A 17,128-nucleotide genomic window follows, 5' to 3' on the forward strand; every position below is an offset into this window, starting at 1 on the left:
TGAACAAATAACAGAATGCTACAGTTAATGGGCTAGAAGATTCCAGGAGTTAACTAAAATAAAGTATTTGTTTCACCCCTCCCCACTGTGATTACTATCTCAGCGGCGGTGTCCCCATCCTAGGAGACATAGTCTCATACAGAAGTGAATCACACTACACTTAAAACATAAAACAAATCCGGCCAGGATTCTCCAGGAAGACTCTGTGCATCTAATAGAAATCATGTTTTCCAAAATAGCTGCGGTTTAGTCTCCATTATTCTACCAACCTTGCCTTTGGAATATGAAAAACTGCCCTCCAAACCAAATTAAAATAATAATGGTGTCATTGTGTCTATTCATTGAATATTTTTAAAAAACAGAAAAAAACTCATTGCACATTAAATCTGATACAAAAGAAACGGATGTAACAAAGCAGTAACCATGGAAACTACAACTTAATATTTCAGTCCTCTACAGCTCCAGTGGATTAAATAAAATGACAAGATGTTCCCTTTGAAAAGTAACCTGTTACCATGGAAACGCTTTTAGTCGAAGAAGTAAACAGGGAATGGCCAGAAAGGAGCAGGAAGTCTGCAGCTGCATATCAAGAAGGGAGAAGTCTCTGCAGGAGAAGGCTGCAGAGGGCCCGGTGAGGCCAGCTGACCATGCCAGCCCAGCTGCAGCAGAACGCGCCTAAGTCACTGGAGCGCCCGACCCAAACTCACGGTCAGTGTAAGGAGATGCTGTGTGATGGCACTTGCAGTCTCCTTTCAGGGCCACAAGTCTGAGGAGAAGCAGCGAATTCTTATTTTTATGGGGTATTAAGTTGAAAGACTTTTCCAAAAGTGAGCCCATTAAAGTCTTACTGATTCATTCACTCCGAAAGAAATCACAGAAACAGTCTGAGTTTCATTTGAGATACAACAAATCTTAGAAAAATAGTGTGTCATTTTTGAGGGCCAAGTGAAAGAACAGGGTTAAACTGCTGCCCTTCATGTGGCTATTGCGATTCATTCCCTGCAATGCTGCTGGTGTAGCCCAAAACCTGCCTCCCCAACTCATCCCCAATAAAGGATCAAGTGTTATGGGCAAGAGTGGATGGAAAAGCCCACCACAGAGGTTTCTGATTTCTCCTTCAAGAAACAATTTGGGGGTGTTGCACTTGGCAGTACTACGGGATCATATGGGGTGCTAGGGACTGAACCTAGGTTGACTACATGTAAGGAAAGTGCCCCCATGTACCCTACTACTTTTCCAACCCCAAGAACACATGGGGGGGCACATCCTGTGCTCAGGGATTACTCCTGGCTTTGTGCTCAGAAATCGCTCCTGGCAGGCACAGGGGAACCATATGGGATGCTGGAGATAGAACCTGGGTCCATCTCAGGTCAACCTTTTGCAAGGCAAAATTCTGTCCACTTGCACTCCAAGAACACATTCTTTTTGTGTTGGGCCCACAACCAGCTGTGCTTAGGTCTTACTCCTAGATCTGTGCTCAGAGCCAGTTAGTAGTAAGTAGGTCAATAAGTAAGACTGGTGGGCTTGGGGAACTCAATGGGAATCATCAAACCTGGGTGAGTCACATGTGAGGCAAAGCACCTTCCGAGCTTGCTCTAGTCCCAGAAGATCTGTTTGAAAACTTACCTTTATATCTCACAGCCTCCTGGCACTCACTAAATATATTCTAAAAGAAAAGATCCTCAACTATCTTTAGCCATATATAGCAATGGAGAACTTTGTTGTCAAAATAAGGCAAATTCTCTTGCTCCAGAATGCTAGTCCTACAAGCTGAATTCAGCCTGAAACAGGCAAGACTAACTGCCGAACACAAAATTTGTAATTATTTCCTTAAAAACAAAAAACCAGGAAACATGGAAAGAGTTAATGTTCTACATTCATACAAATGCAAAAGTTATTCATCCCAAACTTGGAATTATGATATGCAGGAATGTTCTCTAATGGAAGGCTCTTCATGCCCAAGCTTTTAGCCCAGGAGATAGAGCATCTCTTCCAAGGAATCATGGGGAGTAATCACAGGAATTCCACACCAACATCTCCCTAAATATAATTAAGAATCCAAACCTGGGCCCGGAGAGATAGCACAGCGGCGTTTGCCTTGCAAGCAGCTGATCCAGGACCAAAGGTGGTTGGTTCGAATCCCGGTGTCCCATATAGTCCCCAGTGCCTGCCAGGAGCATTTCTGAGCAGACAGCCAGGAGTAACCCCTGAGCACCGCCGGGTGTGGCCCAAAAACCAAAAAAACAAAAACAAAAACAAAAACAAAAAAAACCAAACCTACAATTTAATTTTTGGCTAAGGAACAAGAAGCATTTCAAACTGACAATTGATGCAGCAAATAAGGCCTCAATATAATGAGATGGGACATTAGTATTAAATAGCATAAAAATTAGTAATGAAAAATGATACAAAAATTTAAACATTTAAGCATCTGGGTATTTATTCTGGCCACACTTGGTGACGCTCAGAGGTTTCTCCTGGTTCTGGGCTCAGAAATCACTCCTGGCTTAAGGGACCATATGGGATGCCAGGGGATCGAACTGCCATCCGTGTGCAAGGCAAAAGCCCTACCGCTTGTGACATCGCTCCAGCCCCTCGATGTTGTTATAAAACATGACAATGACCATGTCCCACTAGCTTACCTCTGTCCCCCAACCTCAGCCCCATTCTGTAATATATGGGGTTATCAGACTCAGGCAAGGTGAGCACCTGGGGCAGAGGAGGAAAGGGATGTGACACAAACAAGCACCCAGGATGGCAAAGAGCAATTCTGTCCCAAAGGGGCAATGTTGCTGCCCTAGGGGCACTCAGTCATCTGGGGCTGTAACAGCCTCTGGGGCTGTGTAAGTGTAGGGAACTTTCTGTTTTACAGCAAACCAACACCAATTCCATGGTGCTGAAAGTCAATCAAAAAGTATAACTTAGGGGCCAGAGTGGTGGAGTGGATCGGTAAGACATCTCTGCCTTGCCAGTACTAGCCTAGGACGAACCATGGTTCAATCCCCCGGCATCCAGTATGGTCCCCCAAGCCAGGAGCGATGTCTGAACATGTAGCCAAGAGTAGCCCCTGAGCATCACAGGTCCAAACAACAAACAAAGTATCACTTAAAAAAAATAACAGGGCCTTTGCTTTGCAAGCAGCTGACATGGATTCAATCCCCAGCAACCCATGTGGTCCCCCAAGCATACCAGCAGTGATTCCTCAGCAGGAGTCAACCGCTGGGTATGACTCAAAAACTTAAAAAAAAAAACAAATCAAAAACAAAACTTAATTTCAAAATTCCTTAATTTCAACATTTCAAAATGGTGAAATAACTTATAAAGCAGTAGTACTTGAAGATGAAACCAGTGTCCTGACCAACACTGTAGCTGAAACAGAAGCACAGAATAAACAGAAAGGGGGGCCAGGTGCCAATGACGTACATCTAAATCCAGTGTCTGGGAAAGGCTAGTTAAACAGTACATTTGGGCAGGATGTCTCACACACACACACACACACACACACACACACACACACACACACACACACACACACACACACACACACAAAAAGAGTAAGAAAAAATCCATGTTGAACATACCAAATTATTTAGTGATATGAAAATATCTTTAAAAAATTTATTCAGAAATCAGGGAGACTGTTCAAAAAACAGCTTTGTATGCGTGAGACTTCAGATGTATCCCTAGCATTGCAAGGTTCCCTGAGCATTCCCTGAGCATGGTAAGGAGTAACCCCTGAGCACTGAGCCAAGAGTATGCCCAAGTACACTGGATGTAGTGCAGTGTTAAAACACATGCCTTGCATATGTGAGGTCCTGGATTTGTAACTGGCATTACCATCAGCACAACAACAAACTGGGGGTAAAAAAAAATCAAAGGAATATCTAAAAAAAAAAAAAAAAAATCAAAAGAACCTAAGAAAAAAGGAGCGGCCGGCGAGGTGGCGCTAGAAGGTAAGGTGTCTGCCTTGCAAGCGCTAGCCAAGGAAAGGACCACAGTTCGATTCCCCGGTGTCCCATATGGTCCCCCCAAGCCAGGGGCAATTTCTGAGCGCATAGCCAGGAATAACCCCTGAGCATCTAACGGGTGTCGCCCAAAAAAACCAAAAAAAAAAAAAAAAAAAAAAAAAGGGGCCGGGCGGTGGCGCTCGAGGTAAGGTGCCTGCCTTACCTGCGCTAGCCTAGGAGACGGACCGCGGTTCGATTCCCCCGGCGTCCCATATGGTCCCCCAAGCCAGGAGCGACTTCTGAGCGCATAGCCAGGAGTAACCCCTGAGCGTCACCGGGTGTGGCCCAAAAACCAAAAAAAAAAAAAAAAAGAAAAAAGAAAAAAGGAGCTTGGTAAGTGGCAATAACTTGGTCATTCCTTTGGTCAAAGCTGCCCAGATATTCTGGGTGCAGAGACAAGCATGTCTGGGAGACTGTAGACTTGGCCTTTGGCTTCTTGCCCATTAGATACCTAGTACTATGTGTGCCCAAAACTTTCAGATCATTTTCATCTAAATCTCTATAAATTTGGGGGAGAGAGGGGTTTGGCCACACCCAGCAGCGCTCAGGGGTTACTCCTGGCTCTGAACTCAGGAATGAATCACTCCTGGTGATGCTTGGGGACTCTATGAGATGCTGGGAATCGAACCTGGTCGCCTGTGTGCAAGGCAAACACTCTGAAAAATACTATTTTACCTTCCTGTGACCCACAAAAATACTGGGGTTCAGAGGAGGAAGGAACTTACCCAATATCATAAGCTTGTGCATGTCACTGAGTTAGAATCTGAATCATCCCAGCTGGCTCTAAATTTTGTCTTTCCTATTTCTGCAAATGACATTCACTTATTCAATATATTTATGAAGACACTCATTTGCAAGGCAATATTAACTGGGCACTTTAGACTTTAAGAAGTCCCAAGCTGGGGCCCGAGAGATAGCATGCAGAAGGTCGGTGGTTCGAATCCTGGCATCCCATATGGTCCACCGAGCCTGCCAGGGGCAATTTCTGAGCGCTGCCGGGTGTGAACAACAACAACAACAACAACAACACAAGTTCCAAGATGGCTGGAGAGAGAGATTCAATGGACTTTGCATGCAGATGGCCCAGGTTCAATCTTTAGCATCATCAGAAATGATCTCCCACCCCCAGCACTGGGCTGAGACCGTCCCTGGGCAACACCAGATTTCACTCCCACAAACCAAAGCCATACATGGTCCCGATTTCAAAAGCTTGTCTTTTGGGAACACACCCATCAGTGCACGGGGAACATTTGGGGCGCTTGGGATCAAACTCACTGGAGTGCTGGGTTTGGCTGTGTACCAGGCAAAATACTCTACCCACTCTGGACCCCTGTCGCAAAAGCTTCAAGCCCGTAAGGAAGCCAATAAATCAGATGGTTGCAAATATTTAGTTGGGGACTGGACTGCACAGTGGGTAGGGCGCTTGCCTTGCACATGGCCAACCCAGATTCAATCCCCAGTACCCCATATAGTTCCTCGAGTCCACCAGGAGTGATTCCTGAGAGCAGAGCCAAAAGTAATCCCTTAGTGCAGCTGGGTATGGCCCAAAACCCAAGAACAAACAAATAATTAGCTTAAAGACACTTGACAAAAAGTGTCTGATGGGGCTGGAGAGATAGTGTAGTGGGCACAGTGCTTGCTTTACATGCAGCTGACCCAAGTTCAATCCCTGGCACTGCACCAAATACCTTGAGCATCTTCAAGTGATCTATGAGGACCACTGCACGTGACCCAAACCTCCAGACTCCCCCCAAATCTGATGATAGTAAGTGAATTTTGTCTCGATAACATTTTTGGTTTGGGGGGTCACACCTAGCTATGTAGATGTTTTGCGATCTTTTGCTGCCTTTTTTTTTAACTTTATACTAGGACCAAGAAGATAGCTCAAAGGGCTGGAACACAAGCTTTGTATGGGAGAGCTTCAGGTTCAAGCCCCAATACTGCATGATCCCTGAGTACCAAAGTAGAGTGTTTCTTCCCCATGTACCACTGGGAATGACCATAGGACAAAAACAAAAATAAAACAAAACAAAATATTCACCAGAATTTCCTGATTTTCTGAACACAACAGAGGGAGCAATAAGTGAAAATGAAACTGCCGATCAAATGCAGTGCACACACACACAGACACACACAATAGCTAGAGGGGAGCAGACAGTGAAATGACACTGCAGAACGAATGCAGAGCACACCAATTTGCTGGCCAGGCCGGCAGGATAGACGGGGCCTCATGAGAATTGACTCTGATACATGCTACAGCTTCATGATCATGCTTTATGTGCCATGTGTAAAAATGAGAAGAATGGGAGCCTGAGCAACAACAGCACAGTGGGGAAGGCATTTGCCTTGCATGCGGCTGGCCCAGGTTTGATCCTCGGCATCCCATAGGGTCCTCCAAGCCTGCCAGGAATAATTTCGCAGCACAGAACCAGGAGTAACCCCTAAACACTGCTGGGTGTGACCCCAAAACAGACAAAAGTGAAGAATTAAAGCTCTTAGTAGAGTAAAGCAGTTCCACAATAGCTTTACCTGTCCAGAATTCTCCAATGTTGGGGTTTCTGTTTTGTTTTGGGCCATACCTAGTGGTGTCCAGGGACCCTGTGGGATTCTGGAGACCATAGCTTACGAGAGCCTACAAGGTGATCGGGACTATCTCACCAACCCAACAGTGGTTTTTCTGAAACAAGTTTTGCAAGGACACCACAAATGAAAACTACAAAGAACTACCTTGTGTGGCTGTTCTGGAAGAAAAAGGAAAATTTCAGGCTTACAAGAAGCAGACAAGAACAAAGGATACACATAAGAAAACTAATTATAGAAACAGTTTTCAGTAGCATAGAAAGAAAGTTCCGATCTGCTCCAAATTCCCAAACGCAATGTTCAAATATAACAATGAGGTAACATGAAAGTGAGGGAGAAAGGGGCCATAGAGAGAGCATGGAGGTAAGGCGTTAGCCTTGCATGCAAAAGGATGGTGGTTTGAATCCCAGCATCCTATATGGTCCTCCGTGCCTGCCAGGGGCGATTTCTGAGCATAGAGCCAGGAGGAACCCCTGAGCGCTACTGGGCGTGACCCAAAAGCCAAAAACCAAAAAAAAAAAAAAAAAAAAAAAACAACAACAACAACAAGAAGAAGAAAGTGGGGGGGGGGGAATAAAAAAGAAAAAAAGAAACACCACCAACACTAAACTGCTAATAAGTGTGCTAACCACTAAATTATTACTACACATAGCAACAATATATATTATATGCACAGTATATGATTGATATATTTGACTTATCCCTTAATTACAATCCCCGAACACATCAGAAACCAGATTTATTCTTAAGTATTTTCAGAGGCTAGAACTCACTGTTGGGTCTGAAAACTGCCCACCCAAACCAGGGTCTCTCCTGACAGGAATGGGCCCAGCACACTCGGTATTTATACTGTGCAGCAAAGAGCATCCATGAAGAGCTGCTCCCTCTGTGGTGCCAACAGTCCATCCCTTCCCTATCCCCATGCTACACTTCATCCGCACTAAAGCAAATCTTCGATGTCACTTCCTATTTTTTGCCCAGATGTTCTCAGGAAGAAAGGAAACAAAGCCCAATTCCTATCCATTCACACCTTCACTGGGTAACGGACAGGCAAGAATTCAGCTGGCCCTGAGTGTTTGAGAGGATGAGGACAGGCTCCCCAGCCACTCCCAGAGAGGCCTGGGTCTGAGCCCAGGCTGCCGACAGGAACAGCAGCAGACTTTCACCTCAGCGGAAAAGAATATCATTTGCTCCCCAAGCAGTGGGCAAGACTATCTGGTCCGTGTGGTCCGGCCAGGTTTTCTTCTCCAGCTCCAGGCTGCAATCTCAAATCTGACTCCAAAACTCACGTCACTCAACTACAAATGCCATCAGTAGATGTGACCTGGGGGCCACACTGGTATTTACAGTAGGAGGGTGTTTGCCTTGTTGGCCAGCCCAGGTTCGGTCCCCGGTATCCTACATGGTCCCCTGAACGCTGCCAGGAGTGATCCCTGAGCTCAGGAGTCAGGAGTAAACCCCGAGAAGGGACAGGTGTGGCAAGAAAAACTGAGGAAAGAAAAATGTGTTAGCTAACAAAACTCCTAAAACCTCGATTTCTAACACAGAATGTAATGTCACTGCATCCATTTTTTTTAATTACCAAGAAATTTTACATAATCTTCAAAAGACTGCTTCCTTTTGAAGCTAAAGACACTAGAAATTGGTATGACAAAAATCTCTGGTTTTCTTTTTGTTGTTGTTTTAAATAAAAAGGCATATTACGGGGTTACTGTTGCAACCATGATATGCAACTGCTCTCCGCACATGTCAAAGCACACGCAGGGCTTCCTTTCCAGACTACAGGAAAAGATCACAAGGATTAGAATTTGCTCTGGCAAACAGGCTCTCAATCAAAACAAGTTCCACCCACCTTCAAAGCAACCAATAGCTGCCCACATCCCACCTTCCTAAAACCCCAAAACAGAGCGGTTCGCACCACTGTTCCCTTCCCAACACTAGCAAAGGAGTGGCTGCAGGGTCGCTCTGCAGCTCCTTGAAGGCAAGTAAGTTCAGCGTCCGGCACCCTTAGAATTAGACCCAGGAGAGGAAGAGGGGAGGGAAAGGGAACGAAGACAGGGACAGAGGGCGCCCCCACGCCCTCCAGCTGCTGGACGCATCTCTGATTTCACACTTTTCAACACCACCTACATGGCCAGGCCAGGCCAGGCTGAATGACAGGCTCTGCGGAACATGCACCATGAATGATGAAATGATTCATAAACGTGTGCAGCAGTGAGAAAGAGCAGCAGAAATGATCACTGTTCGGCGAGGCCCGAGGCAGAGCGCCTACCTGCAGGGGCTGAATGGGTCATCCATGACTAAGAGGCTCTGCTGAGCGAGGGTGGAAGGTGGCGTAGCCCTGAACCTCTACTGGCTCGCACTCTGCCCTTCCCTACTCTCACCACTCAAAATGGAGGCACATGCAGGCTGGGAGACCTCACAGAGCTCGCACTGAGCTTGTGCTGTGACCTCAGCCTTCACGCAGAACGAACGCAGAAACTTCCCCTCGCCCTGGCGGAGAGACTGAGCATGTGCTGTGACCCTCCCTCATCCATACACTGTCTCTCTTGCAATCAATCTCAACCCTGCTGTTTCCGTAAATAAAGCCCAGCCAACAGGGCCCGCTTCTCCCTGCATACCAAGCTAGGGTGCAGGGAAGTGGGGCCTGCGAAAGGGGGTCCCCGACAGCCGACACTGGGGACCCAGCGCCCAGCCACCAAGAACGAGGCTGCAGGCGAATGCCCTGCAGGAGTCTGGTCTTTTCTCCCGGGCAGTCTTCAGGAGGAATAAAATCTGGAGACAGATGGAGATGCGACACCCCAGGTGAACATGACAGATCACTCACGAGGAGAAACACTGCGGTCCTTTACACACGTGGAAGTAGCCACTGAAGGAGGCCACCTCGCCCATCTCATTTTGGGAACTCGAACCACCTGAACAAGCTCACGGGACCAACCTTCAAAGCCATGGAAAGCTTTGTGACCACAGCCACAACAGCATGGGAGGTGGTGCCACCTCTGGAGGCCCCAGACACTCAAAACCTCTGCGCTACTTTCTCTGCAAAGACCTTCCTCTCCTTTAAATAATCAAGTCTCAGAATCTCCCAAGTCACGTTACTTCCTTAAGCAGCAGGCCTAAGAATCCTTGTGCACAGACACCCACAAATCTAAAAATGGCCCCTGAGGTCCCTAAGCCCAGACTCGGCAGTTCCCAGAAACACTGGCCAGAAATCAAAGGCGTTCAGCTGTTCGTCAGAAAGGATTTGCAGGGCTACATGGCCTGCACATCCCACCAGTCCCATCCGGCATGGGCATCGGGGCATTTCGTGTCCTCTCTCTGTCTCAGCTCTGCCATCAAGGAATGTCGAATGAGTGTGCTCATTCCCTTCCTTACTACTATGAGAAACCAGATGGAACAAGGACATTAGAGTAGTTTGGCAGACTCCATATGGGGGAGGTAGGGGTGTTGGTTGGGAGAGGGAGAGGGGTAATTTTTTTTTAAAACTGTTGTTGGTGCTAGGAAAGCAAGCACCCTGCCCACTGTACTATCTCTTTGGCCCCTCGGTTCAGCCCGTTTCCTAGGATTTTAAACTTATTTGGGAGAGGGGTAATTTTTTTTTAAACTGTTGTTGGTGCTAGGAAAGCAAGCACCCTGCCCACTGTACTATCTCTTTGGCCCCTTGGTTCAGCCCGTTTCCTAGGATTTTAAACTTATTTCTTCCATGTTCACAAGGAAGGCTGATTTATAAGTATTTTTTAAAATCTGTGTTGGCGAAAGAGCTTGAAAAATCACACGCATGCGTTGCTTAAGTGAGGCCCAGATCCATCTCTGGCACGACATGATTCTCATGTTTAGCAGTGCTGGTGCTACTCCCAGCTCTGTGCTCCCAAGTTACTCAGCAGAGCCCAAGAGACTATGTGGGGCCAGAGACCAAACTGGTGTTGGCCACAAGCAAGAGAAGCACCTTTACCCATACATGTACTATCAGTTCAGTTCCTATATGACATGAAAACAGCTTTGACTTTCTTTTCTTTTTGTGCCAGACGTGGAAGTGCTCAGGAGTTACCCCTGGCTTTTACACTTGGGAATGACTCCATATGGGATGGATGGGATGCTGAGGATTTATTTATTTTGTTTGTTTGTTTGTTTGCTTTTTGGTTTTTTTTGGGCCACACCCATTTGATGCTCAGGGGTTACTCCTAGCAAAGCGCTCAGAAATTGTCCCTGGCTTGGGGGGACCATATAGGACGCCGGGGGATCAAACCGAGGTCTTTCCTCGGTCTTTCCTTGGCTAGCACTTGCAAGGCAGACACCTTACCTCTAGCGCCACCTCACCGGCCGATGCTGAGGATTTAACCTGGATTTGCGACATGCAAGGTCACGCAGAACCCTACCTTTTGTACTATCACTCTGATCTGTTTTTTGTGGTTTTGTTTTGGGTGGGGAGGGGACACCCTGCAACACTCGGTCAGTGGTTACTCTTGGCTCTGCAATCAGGGATCACTTCTGGCAGTGTTGGAGAAGGGAGGGAGTATATTGGGATGCCGGTCTCAGAACCCAGGACAGCCTTTGCCAAGCAAGTGCCCTGTCTACAGTACTATATCATTCTGGCCTCAAAACATTTTTTTTTTTTAAATTTAGTATGGTAGCTTTTACTGAAACTTAGAAAAAAGTGAGAGGACAGAGGAAATATGTGTTCAAAAAAGAATATGGATTCGAAGAGCGAGCCTGAAACATTTTTAACATGCTTTATTAACTTCATAAAGTGCTCAGAAAACCACATTTTTCTGGCACATTTGGGAAAATAACCAATACAGCCTGAGTCTAATTTTTTTTTTTTGGGCCACACCCGTTTGACGCTCAGGGGTTACTCCTGGCTATGTGCTCAGAAATCGCCCCTGGCTTGGGGGGACCATATGGGACGTCGGGGGATCGAACCGCGGTCCTTCCTTGGCTAGCGCTTGCAAGGCAGACACCTTACCTCCAGCGCCACCTACCCGGCCCCTAATTTTTTTCTTGTATTCCAGTTTTATTTTTCTTCTAGGCAGAAATCTGGATATCAAAGGTTATCATCCCAATGACACCTCGAGCACCAGGTGAAGTCAATTTGGGAAGGGGGGGTGTCACACCCGGCAGCACTCAGGGGACCATATGGGATGCTAGGATTCAAACCAATGACCTTCTGCATGAAACGCAAATGCCTTACCTCCATACTATCTCTCCGGCCCCTGTGAAGTCAATTTTAAATATGTCAAAAATGGAGGTAGTGGGCCTGAGCGCTGTTGAGTATGACCCAAAAACCAAAACAAAAACAAACAAGAAAAAAGGAGGTAGCAGAAAGTGGACCCCAGAGGGCTGTGGGACTTCCACAGCAGCCTCGGCTTGCTTCCTTCCAAACTGTGCCTGTGTAAGAGACAAGTGACAATTCTAGCCTGCTTGAATCTATTATATGTCTACGGCCTCTTCCTGAGACTATATCAACCAGCACGGCACTCTGAGCTATGAGTTCAGTGACTCAGGGTCATCTGCGGGTGTGTCCCACACAGACACATTCTAGATGCTTCTAGCAGGTCTTGAGGAGGTTATTGGCAGAAAATTCCCTTTACTAGTATCAGATTTTTCTGGATGAAGGCCCTGATAGCTATGGGATTTGGCAAAGCCCAAAGTAATAAATTATAGAAAACTAATCCCTGTATTCCTCCTCTTTGGGGGAATTCTAGCCCCACACAAGTCTCTTTATCACTTCTCTAGTTCTTTTTCAGAAGAACTGCTAAACTGGCTGCCTACTGAGGCCTACCCTTTCACCAAGGCAATAGATTCTGGATGGCCCTCGGTCAGACCTTCTGTCCTCTCAATCCAAAACTCAAAAGCGATGTGTTACAACAAAGGCCTACACCCAATTCTTGTGAACTCAACTCTGCATTTAGGTTTTGTCATATTTTACTACTTACAGAGAGGCTTACTGTCCAGGATTTATTTATTTTTTATGACCAAATCTGATATTTTGATTCTATTTTATCCTCAGTAGTCTGTGTTTGGAAATATCCATGTACTCTCAACTGTTTCCAAATGTTCCAACTCTGGTAAATAATCTGAGAGTTCAAAGTGACAGCAGAAGAAAAAGTGAACTGGAAAATAGTACATCTAGCTAGCTCTAGCTTATTCAAAGACCAGAAGAGCTAACAGAGAAAGGAGTACAGGACTGGAGAGAACGGACAGGTTCTCATGTTAGCATGAGACTGGGGGTTAGACACATCATCCCATGTCCCTAGGACCCCCACAGACCACCAGTTATGAGAGGGGGGGGAGGAGGAGGAGGCCCCTGAGCTATTGGTTCTGACCCAGAAATTTAAAAATAAAAAAATTACCCCCACACCTACGCAGAGTTCTCTACAGTACTTGTAGTAGTAATACCGTTAAAACTGAATAGTTCTGGGCCCAGAGAGATAGCACAGCGGCGTTTGCCTTGCAATCAACCAATCCAGGACCAAAGGTGGTTGGTTCGAATCCCGGTGTCCCGTGCCTGCCAGGAGCTATTTCTGAGCAGATAGCCAGGAGTAACCCCTGAGCGCCGCCAGGTGTGACCCAAAAACCAAACCAAACCAAAACAAACTGAACAGTTCTGAACAGCCACAGTTCTGACAACACACAAATCAACGGCAAGTTAGGAAGTAAAAAATGTAGCTAACTGTGGGGTTTTAAAAGGATCTTTAGGGTCCGGAGAGATAGTATGGAGGTAAGGCATTTGCCTTATGTGCAAAAGGACGGTGGTTCGAATCCCGAGGGTAGAGCCAGGAGTAACCCCTGAGCGCTGCTGGGTGTGACCCAAAAACCAAAATAAAAATTAAAAAAAAAAAAAAAAAAAAAAAAAAAAAAAAAAAAACGGGCCGGGCGGTGGCGCTGGAGGTAAGGTGCCTGCCTTGCCTGCGCTAGCCTAGGACGGACCGTGGTTCGATCCCCCCGCGTCCCATATGGTCCCCCAAGAAGCCAGGAGCAACTTCTGAGCGCATAGCCAGGAGTAACCCCTGAGCGTCACAGGGTGTGGCCCAAAAAACAAAACAAAACAAAACAAAACAAAAAAAACCATAAGAATCAGGGGTGGAAAAAATGTTCCCAACTTTCAGAGCTATCTAATATGCTTGAGAAATTATGGGCAATGACATACATTTTTCATTGTGCTCAAAAACGAACATCTTAAGCTTCTGCTTCAACCAGAGTCAGTCTCTCTGTGCATTATTTATAGGGAAGACTCACCGCATCACCAGCCCCGAACTTCCCGGCCTCACCATCCCCGGAAACACCACCAAGTCCTCTGAGGAGGCGTGGGGCACCAAGTAGCAGCACCCCATGGCCAGAAGAAGGGCACGGGCCTGGTGCGTGTGAGGCACAGGGTTTGGGTGTCAGACCACAAAGGAGACAGATTAAAGCCAAGGGGCAGAACGACACCAAGCAGCAGCCCTCCCAGATCTATCGGAAGCAATGGCAACAAGAGGTTTACTTTTTCAAGTCACCCAAGACCCCCACCATGAACATCTTTTGTTTTGTTTTTTATTTTGCTTTATTTTGGGGCGACACCCGGAGGCGCTCAGGGGCTACTTCTGGCTCTGTGCTCAGAAATTACTCTTGGCAGTGCTCAGGGAACCAGATGGGATGCTAGGGGTGGAACCCGGGTCGGCTGCATGCAAGGCAAAGGCCTCACTCACTGCTATAGTTCCAGACTCTGCACCCTGAGCTTTCTAGCAACCAGCTTCCTCCATGTGGAGGAAACACAAACAGGTTTATCTCCTTTGTTAAATCACACACACTCTCTTTCCAGTCCTTTGGGCAGTTCTGGGAACTGCTTTGGAAACATGAAAAGGTGTTTAGAGTAAAACCAGAGCCTGAGGTCATAGGTTAGAGGTCAATAAGCCACACAGACTCCTTGGCTGTAGTTTTGTTGTTTTGGGGGCCATATCCAGGACTCTGGGCTCACTCCTAGCTCAGCACTTGGGGATCACTCCATTAAGGAAGCTGGGGATTGAACCAGCACCAACATGCAAGGCAAGACGTACCCTACACATTGTGTGTGCTCTCTCTCCACTCCCTGCTATAGCCACTTGTAGTAAAGATCTCTAAGTTGTGGAGCCGGAGTGGTAGAGCTAGAGATAAGGCGTCTGCCTTGCAAGCGCTAGCCTAGGATGAACGGTGTTTTGATCCCCCAGAGTCCCATATGGCTCCCCCCAAGCCAGGAGCGATTTCTGAGTGCATAGCCAGGAATAACCCCTGAGCATCAATGGGTGTGGCCCCCCCAAAGTACCAATCCCCCCAAAAAAGGTCTCTACATTGTGACTATGTCAAAACTGAGATATTTTAACTTTACGCCTAATAGACAATCAAAAGTATGTGTTCACTTCAACTGTCCCTCCTCAAACACTAGCCTGCAAGAATCAGCCTCCAGGAATTCAGCAAAGAAAGAAATGAAAGAATAGGGAGGGAGGGAGGGACGGAGGGAGGGAGGGAGGCTAGCACATGAAAGAAGTGACTGGGGTCCAGAGCCTATGAAGAAGCTTCTAGAGAACCATCTCTGCTGCTCCCTTCGATGAGACAACACCCACCTACAATGTAACTCAGCTGTCTTATGTGCTGTTACTAATTCTGTTAGCCATACCCAGGGGTGTTCAGGGGCTACTCTTACTTGGAGAGTGGAGGGGTCCCTTCTGACAGTGCTCAGGGGTCCACACAGTCCCAGGGATTAAAACAAGAGCTCCTACGTGAAAAGCCTAGATGGGCTCCAGCCTTTGGAACTCTCTCTTGCTGATAGTAAGATACAATGTTGTTGTTATTGTTTTGTATGGGGATGACACCTGTCAGAGTTCAGCTCCTACCTGGCTCTGCACTAAGAGATCAGTCCTGGTGGGGCTTGAGAGACCATATGAGATTCCAAATATCAAACCCATCTTGGCTGTCCCTACTTCTGGCCCCTTAAGTTTTATTTTTATAAACCAAATTGATTACCTAAGTCATCAATCTGAGTTACTGCCATAAGCCTACTTGAGTACATATCACTTTTAATAAGCATTATGTAAAAAGAGATGTAAAACCAAAGCAGTTATAAATAAATTTGGTTGACTGTTATTAATCTAAGAGCTACACATTTAAAAGCCATTTGGTTAATTCATTTTTTTAAAAAAATCTAATTTTTGCACTATACCTAAGTATTAAAGGGTTAAATCAAATATGGCACCATCGAAGACTCCCAAACTTTGTGTATCTAGTCAGAAATCCAAGCTTAGGGGCACCCCACTTTTCATCTGGGTATCAGGAAGATAGGAAAGGAAAGCGAACACATTCAAAAGTGAAAGAAATATTTCAAAATACCGTATATAGGGGCCGGAGCAACTGACACAAGCCGTAGGGCATCTGCCTTGACCATGTTAACCTGGGATGGAACACTGTTTGATCCCCGGCATCCCATATGGTCCCCCAGGCCAGGAGTGATTTCTGAGCACAAAGCCAAAAGTAACCCCAAGCATCACCCATTGTGGCCCAAAAACAAAAACAAAAAACAAAGAAAAAACCGTATATACTTGAGTATAAGCCAAGTTTTTCTGGCACAAAATTTGTGCCCCAAAACCCAAACTCAGCTTATACTTGGGTCATACAGATTATTTGACTTGATGCACGCGCACCGAATCAAATGCACAGTCTCCAGTCGTCTTCTGCCGTCTGCTGGAGGGGGCTGCTTCAGCTCAGTCCACAAGTCGCAACTGAGCTGAAGAGTTAGACGGCTAAACTGAACTGAACTGGATGCCACTGAACTATAACCCACAATATTCTGCGCTTTGTATGAGACCGACAGCAGTGATGATGACAATGTCTATGCGGATACCCTCACATCATACAGCGGAAGCTCTGTTTGGACATACAGATGAGGAGGAGGAGGAGGAACCCAGTTTTGAAGGATTTTGACCTTTGTGATTTAGCTTGATTACCTGTTACGCTATGGTTTTCTGCACTTTATTTAAAGGCTTAAAGTTATTGCTAGTTTACAGTTTTTCTTTAGCAATAAATGTTGAAAACCATTTAACCTGCTGATTCCTTAATTACTGTAATTGTTTTGGGTACATACTTTTATTTTTGAAATTTACCTGTGGCTGCTGGATTTTCCACCACAGCTTTACTCACTTGAGTCACTAAGTTTTCCCAGTTCTTAGGGTAATTAAGGGGGTCAGCTTATACTCAAGTATATACGGTCAAAGAGTTTGTGGAAATGACCTGCTTCTTTATTACTGAAACATGGCATGATTTTACAAAAAGGGAAGTCCTCAAATTCACCATTTCCTTTAGAAGAGCATATGACCAGATAGACTGCTCAAAGGGCCTGGCTTCAATCTCTAGCACCATATGCTCCCCCTCGCACCGGCTGAGAACACCCCTGAACACTGAGTCAAGGAACCCCTGGGTGCACCAAGTCCACCCCCTTACTGAGGACCCAGCAGCCCCCACCTCAAGAGGGCTGCTGCCTCTTCCCAGTTAGATGAGTCCAGGCTGACAACTCTGTGCCTTCTCAAAACAGCGGT

At 46.3% G+C, this 17,128-nt stretch overlaps 1 protein-coding gene across 2 annotated transcripts in view; it reads right to left on the minus strand.

The window, feature by feature from the left end:
• Positions 1–17,128, minus strand: part of RERE (arginine-glutamic acid dipeptide repeats) — a 249,354-nt gene that overhangs the window by 125,068 nt on the left and 107,158 nt on the right. The window contains exon 1 of one of the 2 annotated variants that reach the window (XM_049775276.1): positions 8,860–8,892. The exons of the other annotated variant lie outside the window; for it this stretch is intronic. Coding sequence (XP_049631233.1) covers positions 8,860–8,885 — 26 coding nt within the window. The 5' untranslated portion in view covers positions 8,886–8,892. Of the gene's footprint in view, positions 1–8,859; positions 8,893–17,128 lie in introns of those variants that run through there. 2 annotated transcript variants of the gene reach the window in all.

This window comes from Suncus etruscus, chromosome 6, assembly GCF_024139225.1.
Source record: "Suncus etruscus isolate mSunEtr1 chromosome 6, mSunEtr1.pri.cur, whole genome shotgun sequence".
Classification (NCBI taxonomy): Eukaryota; Metazoa; Chordata; class Mammalia; order Eulipotyphla; family Soricidae; genus Suncus; species Suncus etruscus.